This window comes from Polypterus senegalus, chromosome 3 (genome assembly GCF_016835505.1).
Source record: "Polypterus senegalus isolate Bchr_013 chromosome 3, ASM1683550v1, whole genome shotgun sequence".
NCBI classification, from domain to species: domain Eukaryota; kingdom Metazoa; phylum Chordata; class Cladistia; order Polypteriformes; family Polypteridae; genus Polypterus; species Polypterus senegalus.
In genome coordinates, this window is record NC_053156.1 from 183,781,703 (window position 1) to 183,796,256 (window position 14,554).

At 37.1% G+C, this 14,554-nt stretch overlaps 1 protein-coding gene across 1 annotated transcript in view; it reads left to right on the forward strand.

Annotated features, from left to right (window-relative positions):
• Positions 1-14,554, forward strand: part of LOC120526634 (kinesin-like protein KIF13B) — a 655,733-nt gene that overhangs the window by 249,782 nt on the left and 391,397 nt on the right. Inside the window, exons 11-12 of the mRNA XM_039749796.1 lie at positions 2,565-2,695; positions 12,433-12,519. Coding sequence (XP_039605730.1) covers positions 2,565-2,695; positions 12,433-12,519 — 218 coding nt within the window. The remainder of the gene's footprint in view (positions 1-2,564; positions 2,696-12,432; positions 12,520-14,554) is intronic.

The following is a 14,554-nucleotide window of genomic DNA, read 5'->3' on the forward strand; positions in this document are numbered from 1 at the left end:
AAAACGTCCGCTGAAGTGTCAGATTCTTATTTAATTATTCTGCTTTCTGTATCTTCTGCATTGCATTCAGGTTACCCTGATGTTTTGTCTCATAGTGCCGCCTTAGATTAAATTCTGTAATTACAGCCACATTAGCTCCACAAATGAGACACACGGGTTCAGTAAATATATACTCAGCCTCCCATCGGTTTTAAAGGCTCTATTTTCAGAATCAACTTTTCTCTTCAGCATCGTGTGAGCTAGCTTCGCAATAACTTGCAGCATCATAAGCTAGACTTGATTAACGCGTAAGTGTTGGCAAGGCAGCTGAAGCGCTGCATTATGGGATCTGTAGTTTATTGTGTTACCAGCGCTTCATATACCCGGCTTTAATAACAATAATACAGTATATAAAATGATCTCACGGGCGGATATAATTACACGCCGGCGGATGTGGCCCGGCCCTTGAGTTTGACACATATGGACTAAATAGAACTTGAAAAGATATATTTTTTCAAATGTGATCGCGCAAGATTCAGATTGCATGCCTCAATAATTTATCCTCACCTCGCTCTTACTTTTTTACCGTTCATCTAATGAATGCACTGAGTATGGCTTTACCAAAACAATCATTGATGGCTAATAAAGTATCCATTATTCGAGTATGTAGATCGGGATATATATATACATATATATATACCAGCGTCGCAGCGAGAAGTAGTGTGTTAAAAAGCTAGAAAAGAAAAGGGAACATTTTAAAAATAACGTAACATGACTGTCAATATACAGTATTTGTTTTGTGAGTGTTACTGAGTGTTGCTGTCATCAAGGATTTGATTATCATTATTTCTTTCAATCAGGTTCGTATTTGTAGGATGTGTTGTGTTCAAGTTACATTCCGTGTTTGTCAATCGCTGTAAAGATGACAGGTTTCATTCATCGATTCGTTTCTTACTGCATCAATAAACAGCTCGTCTTCTTCTTTATCTGAGACCTGACACACTGCATGCACGGGTTTTTTACACTGTCTTCCTTTAGCGGACATTGACTTTTTCCAACGTGTGCTTTGTTTCCGCAGTAGCTGGATTTATGAATATGCTTGTATGTATCAGACGCTTCATATTTTTGCTGCCTTTTCAATTGTGTAATTCGGTTTTGTTCAGCGCTTTTGGAACTGTTGCTTTTATCTGTGCACTGCGCCAGTTCACGGAGCCACTCGGTGTACATGCATCGAAGGTTCCCAGCTGTGCTGGTGCCATCTCGCTATGTCCATGGCTGTATTTAATGTTACCTTAGTCCTGGCACTTAAAACTTTCTCTCGCAGTTTCGCTGAGTTTGTGTCAAACACCACCCTGACCATCTCATCTTCCTCTCCATAAGCACAGTCCTTCACCCGTGAATATTTAGTGGCAGTTTGCTATTGGATTGCCGCTGACGGACGGCCTTATATGGGCAGGCACTAAATTACAAACGCCAGCGGCAGCCTGTCTATGAACTTAATTTAAAGTGTAGGTTTACATCGTGCTTTGTTTCCGAAGTAGCAGAACTCATGAATATGGTTGTATATGTCACTCGCTCGCTTCTTATTGTTTCGCTGCCTTCTCAATTATATAATGCATGTTTTCTTCAGCGCTTTTTTGAGGTCTTCCTGGTTTTCTATGTACTGCGTGATTACGTGGGAGGCGTGATGATGTCACACGAAACTCCGCCCCCACGGCGTTCAAGCTCATCTCCATTACAGTAAATGGAGAAAAACTGCTTACAGTTATGACCATTACGCGTAGAAATTCGATATAAAACCTGCCCAACTTTTGTAAGGAAGCTGTAAGGAATGAACCTGCCAAATTTCAGCCTTCCACCCACAAGGGAAGTTGGAGAATTAGTGATGAGTCAGTGAGTGAGTGAGGGCTTTGCCTTTTATTAGTATAGATTACAAGACAAGGAAGGTTATCCTTAAGGTATATAACATACTAGTCTGCAGTTTTAGTCTCTCTTTTATGAAAAAAAAAAGTATAACAGGACTAAAGAAAGTGCAGAGAAGAGTTACTAGGCTGATTCCAGGACTGCAGTGTATAACCTTTTCCATTCTGCCTGCCTGAACTCCCTGTCTTCCTATATAGTAATAACAGTAATTTTATTATTATATAGCAGCTTCCCTGTCTGCCTGTCATACAGTGCCTTTCCTTCCTACCTATCTATATATCTATCCCCTTAGCTGTTTTTTATATATCTATTATACAGTGCTTTCCCTGTTTATTTATATATCTAGTGCCTTCTCTGCCTGTCTGTCTGTCTGATTGCATATAGCACTGAACTTACTGCTCTGTTTGCAAATTTTGGAATCGCATTATTTAGGCAGAATTGTGCCCATGCAAATCTTTACTGATTCTGGTGGTTTCCTTCTGTTACAAATGTTGGGGTTTAGTGGATTGTTGACAACAACAGTCAGAGGTGCTGAAGGAACACCTCAGATAACAGTTTTTCAGTGGCAATGATATAGAATATATTTAATTTTTTTTCCTCATTTTTATTTAAACTTTTTTTTCACTGTTTTTAACATATTTTTTCATTTTTGCTGACAATAGGAACACACCCTGGTTGGGTCAGCTGACTCACAGGACATTCAACTTTGTGGGATGGGAATCCAAGATGAACATTGCACCATTGACATTACTGGAGATGGACAAGTTGTTCTCTCTCCAAATGAGAATGCAAGGTACTGTACATAGAAATTAACACAAAACTACAAAGATCCAACATTTTTCTAATATTCTTAGAGATTATTTAATTTTATTCATTAAAAAATGCAATGCTAATTTTGATGTTTCTTTTTAAGAATATTGTTTTTCCTTTGTTTTGGGAAAACTGCTTAGGTTATTCCCATTTCTAACAAAGAATCCTACCCCTTTTTTCGAAGTGTAGGTCTATTTCTATTTCCTCAGTTACTAAGTTATTTGAAAATCAATTAACTGAACATCTTTAGCAGAATAACTTACTTAGTGAATTTGAATATTGGTTTTGATAAAACCAATCTACTTTGTTTGCTTTATAATTTATTGAAGAAATTCAAACCTGTTTTAGTAATGATCATATAACTGGTACAATGTTTTTTTGATTTTTATAAGGCCAAGGGCCTGAACTTGTTTTAGGTGTGGTGAAAATGACCACATTGCTGCTTGCTGTTCAAACAATCCCAATCCAGATGTTTCCTAAAAAAAAATAAGGAACTTAGAAAAAAAAAATATGAGAAAATGACAACTGATCAGGAAATCTGTCAGTTTTCTTTAAATTTGTAACAGCTTTTGTGAACACTCAGGAGCTAAAGCTTAAAATCAGTTTTTTGCAAGGATACCTATGATCCATGATATCATTGATGTAAGAAACCAAACCTGACAAGATGTTATGTCACATACATGAAGACGAGCCAGTTTTCAACACTAATTATTCACCAGTCTTTGAAGAATGGTGAAAAATGCATTACAAATAAACTTAAGTCCACTCCAGAGATCTTTTCCACCAGTATGTTGTCATATAACCATATTACTGCCATGAAACACCACATCAGACGGTAGCATGGTACACCCTTTAAAGATTGACTCAAAACCATCCATCAAAGCAAAAGATGCAGGTATCATTCAGAAGTCATCCCTTTTTATCACCCATAGAAGTGCACTATCAAATATGCATATGCTTTGCCCAATATTTCAGAGAGTTTTTATTCTCTTAGTGGTGCTAAATTGTTATCCATTATGGATGTTAAATCTAGATATTACAAAGTAGAGGTTGTCACAGAAGATTTTAAGGTTCAAGGTGCAGACTGTTTAATATTATACCCCAATTTGTCACAAATTTTCTAGCACATTTTGGTACTTGATTGAGAAGTGTGTGGAAATCTACATACTAACTGATGTGCTTCTGTTTTTAAAGGACTTAATTGTCTTTTTTTAAATTCAGTTGAAGAACAATAAACCAGACTTGTGAAAGTGCTTAATCATCTCAAATAATTTAAGTTAAAAATTTCTTCTGTTAAATACCATTCTTTTTTTTTTTAACATCTTAAATTAATTATCTTGGTCTTATGGTTGATGTTAATGGAATGCATACAAACCCAGATGAAATCTCTACCTTGAATACCTGGCCTTTACCTTAAAATAAGGAGAAACTAAAATGATTTAGGTTTTGTTTAATTTATAGTTATTTTTTGAGGTAGATTCTGAAATAGCCATACGAAAATGTTGACAAAGCCAGACTTGAGTTCAAGAAAAATAGGAGGATGACATGAATTTATGGCTTTGATTGGCAGTTGGACAAAAGTAACCCTTAAAGTCATGTCCCACATGTTGTTATCCAAGGACCTTTGTTACAAGGGAAAGAGCTGACTTTCTCCATTTGTCAAATTCCTCTTACTACAGAGAAATTCCTTCATGTTCAGGTCCCTATACTCAGGTACAGCCTGTAACAATCCTATTAGATGAGCCAGGTAATAGTTCAGCTGTGGACATTTGTGGAAGTTCCTAATTTAAACACCAAAAAAGAAACAGTAATGGAGGAAAGCACTACTAATCAATTAAATGAACCCAATGATTAAATGAGTCTTTTGAAGAGATAAATATGCATTGTAGAAGAGGAAAGCATTAGTTTTCTTGAAATGCCAATTTTCAGTATATCAGTGCTTTTTCTAGTTAGCTCTTTTCACTTTCCAACAAAGGAAGAAGAAAAACAGCCAGGCAGAGTTGTTTACACATAAACACAAAATAAATTGTATTATGATGTGCAGATTGCCTGCAGCTGGCACATTCCTCTTGAAACTAGGACATTGATAGTCAAAGACTGGGGATAGACTGGGCAATGGGGACATAAAGCAAATAGAGGTTGGTGCAGATCTGTGCAAAGTGCTTTTTATCGTCACAGAAAAATGCAGTGCAGTTTCAGATCTTCCGAAAAATAAATAAGTAATCCATAATAAATACAATACTCATAGTGTAGGGTAAATGTCACAATAAATATCTCGATAAATACAGTATGTTAAAATGTGCAGGTTAAAACACAGGATCTGTCCGATAAAACCCCACTTGATCCTCTCTGCTTCCTTTTTTAAACTGATGCTTTCTCTGCTTACTTATGACAGTCTACTCAATAAGAGCAGACATCTACTGGCACATACAGGCAATCCTTTTAAATCCATCTTGTGTTCCTGTCATCATCCCACAGTGTACAGTGGGAAATCTATAAGTTGTGCTTCTTTCTCCCACTGCCATTACTTATCCTTTGGCAGCAGCCCACTCAGAGCGTTTGGTCGCTCCTATTTTTTAAGTGCTCAGCAGGAACAGCTTGGGCCTGTGAGCTCCTTCCGCTTGCTCCTTTCGAGTCCACTTCCTGATCTCCTAATTCCTTTCTGTAGCAGCATCACCTCAGCCACAATTCTGTCTGTACAGTTGTTCTTTCATTCCTTTGCTTTAACCTCCATATTTCTTTCTCTTCATCCTTTTTTCCTGTACTTTTCTTTCTGGATCATCCTTTCTCATTCTTTCTTGATCTGGCTGTTTTTATCCAAATGGGCACAGGTGCCTTAATTGCAATACTAGTGCTCGAATGCAGAAATGATCTGTATTGTACGTGGACTACGGTAATTTTCCCCCATCTTCACCCAAGAGCCACTCGTCTATGATGTGTATACCTACACCTGCCCAGAGCAATAGGACTCCAAATTTGTTTTACCACGGCATTATTATAGGTTTAATCTCACTGGAGTTCCTAGGGAACTGTTTCTTTTGTAGTTCGAGAAATACTGTAATTTAGCACTAGACTTCCTGAAGCATACGAGTTAAAAGTTTTTTCGTAGACTTCGGGAATTCTAGTGTTCAGGTTTAAAAGCAGTCAGCCCACTTTAAACATTTTAAACAAATAACAATTACACATCTCAATGAAGTGAAAAATTGCCAGCGATCGCTTAGACAAATAAAGAGGAGTGAAATTGAATTCAAATTCACGAAATAATCCAAGTCAGTTTCTGGATTTTTTTTTTTTTTAATTTTAGGACAAAAATATACTTCAACAGTCAAGGAGGAGGTAAAGTGCATCAGGAATAGTAAATGGAGATTAAAAGATACAGACAATGAAATAGCAGATGCTCTAAACTTGCATTTTTTTGAGAATCTTGTCAAGTGAGGAAGTGGATAACCTCCCAGTGGTAAAAAGGACTACTAAGGAGGTACTGAAGGATTTGGAAATTGTAGAGGGAGAAGTACTGCTCAGATTAAATAGGCTGAAATAAACAAATCACCAGGATCAGATAATATTTTCCATCAAGTTCTTAAGGAGGCTAGCATATATATATATATATATATATATATATATATATATATATATATATATATATATAAACCCTTGACACACATTTATAGGAAGTCACAGTGCACTGGGGAGGTTCCGAAGGTCTGGAAAGTGGCAAATGCTATTCCGTTATATAAAAAGGATAGGCTCAGATACAGTAAGCAGAGGGTGATGATGTGAGGAACCTTATCAGAATTGGCTGATGTTAAGAATGTTGTTCCACAGGGGTCAGTGCTGGGGCCACTGCTATTCTTAATATATATAAATTAATTGGATAAAAAAAGTTACAAGCTGGTTAAGTTTGCAGAGGATACTAAAATAGGTGGATTGGCAGATAATTTGGGATCTGTTAAATCATTACAGAAGGACTTTGACAGCACGCAGGCTAGGGCAGATTTGTGGCAGATGTAATTTAATGTCAGTAAATGTAAAGTATTACACATAGGAAGTAAAAATATTAGCTTTGAATACCCAAGTTGTAGTGGACTATATGCTATCAACTTCCCAACAGTGTTAAGAAGCCAGTAAGAAGGCAAACACAATGTGTAGAGACAGAAGTCAAATTTGGTTATACTCAGTCTTTCTAACACACTGCTTAGACACACCGATTAGTACATTAAGTACTGTGTACAGTTTTGGTCTCAAGGCAACAAAAAGGACCTAGCAGCGCTAGAAAAAGTCCAGAGAAGAGTGACTAGGCTGATTCCAGGACTATAGGGGATGAATTATTGAATTAGGAGAGATTAAAATAGCTGAACATTTTCAGTTTAAAGAAAGAAGAAGTGGACACATGATTGAAGTGATTAAAATTATGAAGGGGAATTAGGACAGTGGATTGCGGCTGTTATTTCAAAATGTGTTAATCACGAACACAAGGGCACAGTTGGAAACTTGTTATGGGTAAATTTCACACAAACATTAGTATGTCTTTCTTTACAGAGAAAACCATAGACTCATGGAAATAAGATGCCAGGTAGTGGGGTAGACAGTAGGACTTTACAGACTTTCAGAACCTGTGTTGATATTATTTTAGAAGAATTAAGTGGCTAGGAACAGTGAGTGGTGTTGGCTTGAATGGCCTGTTCTTGCCTAGATTGTTTGAATGCTCTAATGAGTATCAGAACTGTTATAAATCCTATTCTGAATATAAATTAGCTTAGCATTGGTAGCATCAGAACAGATGGAAGAAGAGACCTATACTTTTCCAGGTCTGACAGGGCCTTTGACTTCTTTCATTCCCTTTCAGCTGTCTTTAACTCTGTCTGTAGACTGCATATAGCTTCAGAAAGGCATAGGCAGGACAGTCTTTCACATTTCGGCCTAGTGGACAGAGCATAGACATTTTCAGGGCAAGAGGACAGGTGACCATAGCATATCAGTGGCAGCATTGGTATCAAGAGAGGAGAAATGGTCAGGAAGATGGTGATCAGAGGAGACTAGGGATAAGAAACTGGTGAGAGAGTGGGCGTAGAGGTAATGGCTGAAGGACACATTTTGAGGAATGGAAATAGAGTGAAGGAACAGAAAGAACTGAATGCAAAAAGTGGTGTGATGAGAAGTGACAGCAGTTTTAGTGAGTATGCAGTTCCAAGAGAGAACAAAATCCAGAAGTATACCAGCTCTGTGAGTAAGTTGGGAGTGGAGCTGGAAGGGATATCTGTAGGAGAAGGTATATCTAGGTGGATGTTCAGATCCCTGAGGATTATAAGTGTGCTTCCATCATCTGGAATAGAAAAGAGCAGCAATTTCCAGTCCATCGAAAACATTTTTAGTGTACCTGGATGGTGGCAAAGAACAACGTTAACACTAGAATTACCAGAGCCTACGAAAAAACTTGTAATTCCGTCCCACCTTAAACTGCTTCTTAAATCCCTTCACACCTCTCCGCCAGCGCCCTTTGTCTTTTAAATGTGCTGATAAAGAGCAGCCGGCTATTCCATCCCCCCACCAATTTAGAACGTGCATGAACTTCTCTCAGCTCATGCCTTGATTGAGTATCTGGGAGTGAAGTGGAGTTTTAGAGTGAAATAATAGATCGTTGTTTGGAACACACGCATTTCATGTCTGTTCCGTTTCTACAGTAATCTGTGTCAACACATTGTTAAAACAGAAACTTTTTTTATATTCTAGTAGTAGATGACAAAATGTAGGCATAAACTATATAATGTATGAAGCCTGAAGTCCAAATAGCAAAGAAACATTTTCACAAGTATAACACAATTGCACTTTTATTCAAACATATAACTGCAGAAACAAAAAGCCGCCTTAACATGCGACATTGACACCAGTTTACTGTAACTGACTCCGTGGTTCAATAGATTCAGCCCCCGCTTGCGAATCAAGGGGTGACGGGTTCGATCCTGTGCCCCTCCGTTTTGAGAAGTAAACTGCTCTTAGTCTTACTGTTTTAGAATAAAAGCATACATTTGATTTCAGTCTGTAACAGCCGTGCAATTTATGATCTTTGTAAAGGTTAGCTTTTTTTTTATTCACTTTTCACTCTCTCAGTCGCTGTTCAGAATCAATTCATACAACCCCATCTGACACGGCTGTTTTCACTAAAGACGCGCTATAGCTCTGCAGTGTACCGCGATGCATACTAACGCTACCGCCCCCAGGTTCTGACACACAAACGCTGGCGAAGCTGCCTTCTTCGTGTCTCACCGTCACTTGCTTTTCTTTTTATTCAGTTTTATTGAGTGTTCCTGCCAGTCAAGCAGTGTACACACTTCTCTCTATGCTGTGGTTTCTATTACACACCTGAAAGAAAGAGACAATATATGTGAAAATATAATCGCACTAATGCAATATTATTTGAAAACGAACAGCGTCAGATCGGGTGTGAATTTATGCAGGAACTGGAAATTCTCTGATGGACCTTCCCCAGGGAAGAAAGTACAGTGTCAGGTGCTCATTCAGTGTAATAGAAACCATAGCACAGAGAGGTGTGTACACGGCAACAAGTACACGGTCGTGAAATGTAGGAAGGACGGTCCTTGGGTGTGTGGGAACTGTTAATATTTGAATTTGATGATTTCATATAGCACGGAATGAAAATCTGCACTTCTTAGCATTGCACCATGCAAGATGTCGATCAATCGCCTACTGTAACTTGCTTTCTTTTTCTTCGGTTATACAGGTAGTTTTGAATAAAAGTGCACTTGTTTTGTTTGCGAAATGAAGTGTCTGCGTGCACTTTTCGTGGCATTACACGGGTATTTTTTGAGCATGCCTGTTTGAGCAGTATAAAAAGTATTGAAAAGTATAACAAAACAACGGGCAGATGGGGAGTGTCTGATGATTGCATATAGCGCCGAACTTACTGCTCTTTACTATTCTCTCCTCTGCGTGCCTTGAGTACAAAAGAAACAGAATACAGACGCTATAGCTCTGCGTTGTACCACGATGCATACCAACGCCCCACCCGGTTCTGACACACAGACGCTGGCGGCTGCCTTCTTCAGATCTCACCGCCACTTGATTTTCTTTTTATTCAGTTTCATTGAGTGTTCCTGCCAGTCCCGCATGTTGCTGTATGCTGGATATGTTCATATGTATTGTCTCTTTCTTTCAGGTGTGTAATAGAAACCACAGCATAGAGAGAAGTGTGTACACTGCTTCTTACAGGAAAAGGCGATGGAAAAAGTGCACTTGAATAAAAGTGCACTTTTGTTATACTTTTACACCAATATATGTTCCTGTGTTTGAACGACACGGGCAGATGGGGAGTGTCTGATGATTGCATATAGCGCCGGTTACAGGTCTTTACCATTCTTTCCTCTGCCTGTCCTGGAGTACAAAAGAAAAAGCATACAGCAACATGCGGGGACTGGCAGGCACACTCAATAAAACTGAATAAAAAGAAAAGCAAGTGACGGTGAGATACGAAGAAGGCAGCTTCGCCAGCGTTTGTGTGTCAGAACCGGGGGGGTGGGGTAGCGTTAGTATGCATCGTGGTACACTGCAGAGCTATTGCGCGTCTTTAGTGAAAACAGCCGTGTCAGATGGGATTGTATGGATTGATTCTGAACGCGACTGAGAGAGTGAAAAGGATCGAACCCGTCACCCCTTGATTCGCAAGCGGGGGCTGAATCTATTGAACCACGGAGTCAGTTACAGTAAACTGGTGTCAATGTCGCATGTTAAGGCGGCTTTTTGTTTCTGCAGTTATATGTTTGAATAAAAGTGCAATTGTGTTATTCTTGTGAAAATGTTTCTTTGCTATTTGGACTTCAGGCTTCATACATTATATAGTTTATGCCTACATTTTGTCATCTACTACTAGAATATAAAAAAAGTTTCTGTTTTAACAATGTGTTGAAACAGATTACTGTAGAAACCGAACAGACATGAAATGCGTGTGTTCCAAACAACGATCTATTATTTCCACTCTAAAACTCCACTTCACTCCCAGATACTCAATCAAGGCATGAGCTGAGAGAAGTTCGTGCACGTTCTAAATTGGTGGGGGATGGAATAGCCGGCTGCTCCTAGCTTCTCTTTATCAGCACATTTAGAGAACAAAGGACGCTGGCGGAGAGGTGTGAAGGGATTTAAGAAGCAGTTTAAGGTGGGACGGAATTACGAGTTTTTTCGTAGGCTCTGGTAATTCTAGTGTTAATAGGTTAGGAGTCCGTGATTGAAGATACTCAAAAAAGAGATACAGGTCAGATTTTGTTAGAACGAAGTTCTTGGAAATGGAAAAACTATTTGTTATAACTGTGATTTTTGCAGTGTTTCATCACATACAGTTGATTATGATTATGGAATGTAAAACTCGATGGCAGCAATAAGTTCTAGCTTTTTTCATAAAGTAAATTGCTGCTGTCAATGCCTTTCGAAACCATATGCAGCCCCTAAGGTGTGTTCCTTTCGCTGTCCAAAAAGCAGCATTTACTATTATTAGACTTCGATATTGGTGAGTCTGGGGTCCCCCTCAGTGTTCAGAGCATGTGTCACTTTAGTTATAAAGATGGCACCCCTCGATCTACATAACACAGATTTTCCAGAGCATTCGCTGCTTGAGTTATTTAAACGGTGTCTGGAGCTCACAGCCCTTAACTTTCATAAACGGCATACCAAGTGGGCTCCGGCAGATTGAGCCTTATTCACCAGAGCAGCAATGCAGATGGGCTATGGATTACCACCCTCACTCTGATGATCGATCTGACACTTAATATACAGTACCAATGGGAACACTGAGAGGATCACTCTTGATTCACCATGGCCAATCCTGGACAAGCCGTGCAATTCCAACAGTGACAATAGTGCTCTGTGCACTGATACGAGTCTCGCTACGGACCTTCAGAGCTGCACAGATACCCTGTACAGCTGAAGTCAAATTTAATTGACAGTATCCATCCTCTAGATCTGATCACAGCCAAGGATCTTGATGTTCATTAAACTCACATACTCTGCTTTCTTAGAGGCTTGTCATTGAAATTGTTTCCAGTTGATAGGTGAAGGTATTGGCTGTCTGTTGCTTTCAACAGAAAGTAAATGAAAGCTTCACTACTAGAAGCAGGACCATTCACTTCTTATAGGTACTCAATTGACAAGCCAGTCGAAGTTGCTTTAAAAATGTGGAGCAAAAATCTTTATATTTGCTTAAACTTTATAACTATGTTGTATAAGAATTGAATCTCCATTTTTCCATGTACATATGAATAAATTAGTATGCATCATGCTGTGGAAAATAATTTGAAACTATAGCAATTTTCTGGCGGAATTTTTCTCTTCTCAAAGTAGATTGTTGTGCAGCCACATTTGGGAGTAGTCAGATTAAAGAAAACTTCCAGTGATGCATGTTAAATCCTTGAAAGCAGAGAAAGTTTCTATTCGCTCTTTACTTCAAGTTGTTAAATATATATATATATATATATATATATATATATATATATATATATATATATATATATATATATATATATATATATATATATATAGCAATTCTATCTAAGATTAAACTGAAACAGCAGTGAGCAAAACATTTTGAGAGGAAATGACAAATTCTGGAATGTAATTTAATATCATTTCTACCAGTATTTAATACAATTATTTTGTCTTTGTGTAAGTGCATGTGATGACTTATGTATTGAAATTATTTATTTTCCTGTTCAGAACATGTGTAAATGGATCAATAGTGAATGGACAAGTATTCCTTCATCATGGGGATCGGATCCTCTGGGGTAATAATCATTTTTTCAGGTGAGGCACAATTTTTTTTTTTTATTATTAAACTATACATGTCACAGAGCAGAGCATAATTTTTCATTCAAACTTGTTTCCTGTTATGCAAACCCTCTTCAATACATTATCTTGTACTGCATACATGCATTTTAATACACATCTTCCTTGATTACATTATCAGTTGTTTATAACCTTACACAGCAAATTCACTACTCTTAATTTTATCACTGGAAGAGTTCATTTAACTCTTTAAAAGTATTTGGATCACACATATATGGGAGGTTATTATATGGTGTGTTTCTATGTAACAAGGGTTAGAAAGCAAGGTCTTTAAATGTTACCAATCACAGCTATTCAAAACATGTGATATTAACAGGAAGCTATTAGCTACACTGCAATAAAAGCTTAGCCAAACAATAAGATATAAACACTGAATTTCAGGAGAAAATGACGTAATATTAGTGAAATTATCTGTCCATGCAGCAAGATAATTTTACTTGCCAAGACATCTTAAAATAAGTTAGTTCCAGTCTAGAAATATGAAAGCTCTGATAGGTGTTCAAGGGTTTGAAATAAGTAGAAAATACTGTTTTTTAGACCAAATTACTTGAGATTAGACTTTCTACAGTGGAACTACACTAAATATTAGAAAATAATTTTTAATTCAGGTATTTTGCATTCTTAATTTTGGCACACTGAAAACTGAAGGCCAAGGAACAAGAGAATAAATCACTAATATAAGTGGAAAATTCTTAATACCAGTGGAGAATGAAAGTCTTGTTATGTGAAACAAGTTAGCTCATCTTGTAATAGAATAGGTAGTCCAATATTTAATCTCAGAGCATATATCTTAAAACAGGAAAATCATTTTACAAAAATCACTGAATAAAAAAAAAATATTATTAAGAAATAAATGCTTGAAATAAGCACGAGAAATATTGACTTAATTTCAACACATACTAAGCTATATTTGCATGATATATACAACAAATTTCAGTCCACCTACAAAAGAATAAGGTAAAAGTAGCACAGTGCTCTCATTTTAGGATGGTCTTTATTTCAAATTGAAACCAAATATTTTAGTAGAGGTTTGAATTAAGAATTCATTGCTACAGTCAAGTCATATAATTTAGATATAACTTCCTGATGTATGTTGGCTACCTTCCATAAATAAAGAGCAGTGCTAATGATTATGTCTTTATTGTAAGTTATTTTCAGTATTAAATCAGTATCCAACAGTACTTCTGCTGTGTTTACAATACAGAAACAGAGAAACATAAGCACATGAAAATTAGTTGACACAGGAAGATTACCTTGTATATAACACAACAGTCATATCCATATCATTATTGTACATTGTAGTTCAGGATTGTCTCATCTTGTCACAACTCACAGTCAGAAATGCATAGCATAAACATAAAATCCACAAAAAATCTAATTATTTATAATTAACTTATCTAATTGATTTTCAAGTATTATGGTAATTATATACATCATAGACATGCATTTCTTGTTCTACATTTGGCTCACACAATTTTTCTTGTAGCATATTTGTATTTTCCCTTCAAATTATTTTGAATGTATGTATAATTTCTATTAATGGTTTCTAAATCACACTTTTCCTAATTTACAGTTATACTTAACCAGTCATTTTGCTTTAAAATGTATCAAGTTGATTATGTTGGCTATTCTTAAGTAGTGCCTTAGTGATTACTAACCAATAAACTGTTTTCATTCAGCTAAGGCTTTTCTGTATGACACAGTTACATCCTTCTCATGAATTGTGTCCTATAATATTTCAGTCTGAATTACAGAGAGGACAGTGGCAATGCACTTTGGATATGTTAGATGTAGTGCATAATAGTAGATAGATAGATACTTTATTAATCCCTAAGGGGAAATTCACATAATCCAGCAGCAGCATACTGATACAAAAAAAAAAAAAAATTTAAAGAGTAATAAAAATGCAGGTAAAAACAGACAATAACTTTGAATAATGTTAACGTTTACCCCCCCATGTGGAATTAAAGAGTCGCATAGTGTGGGGGAGGAA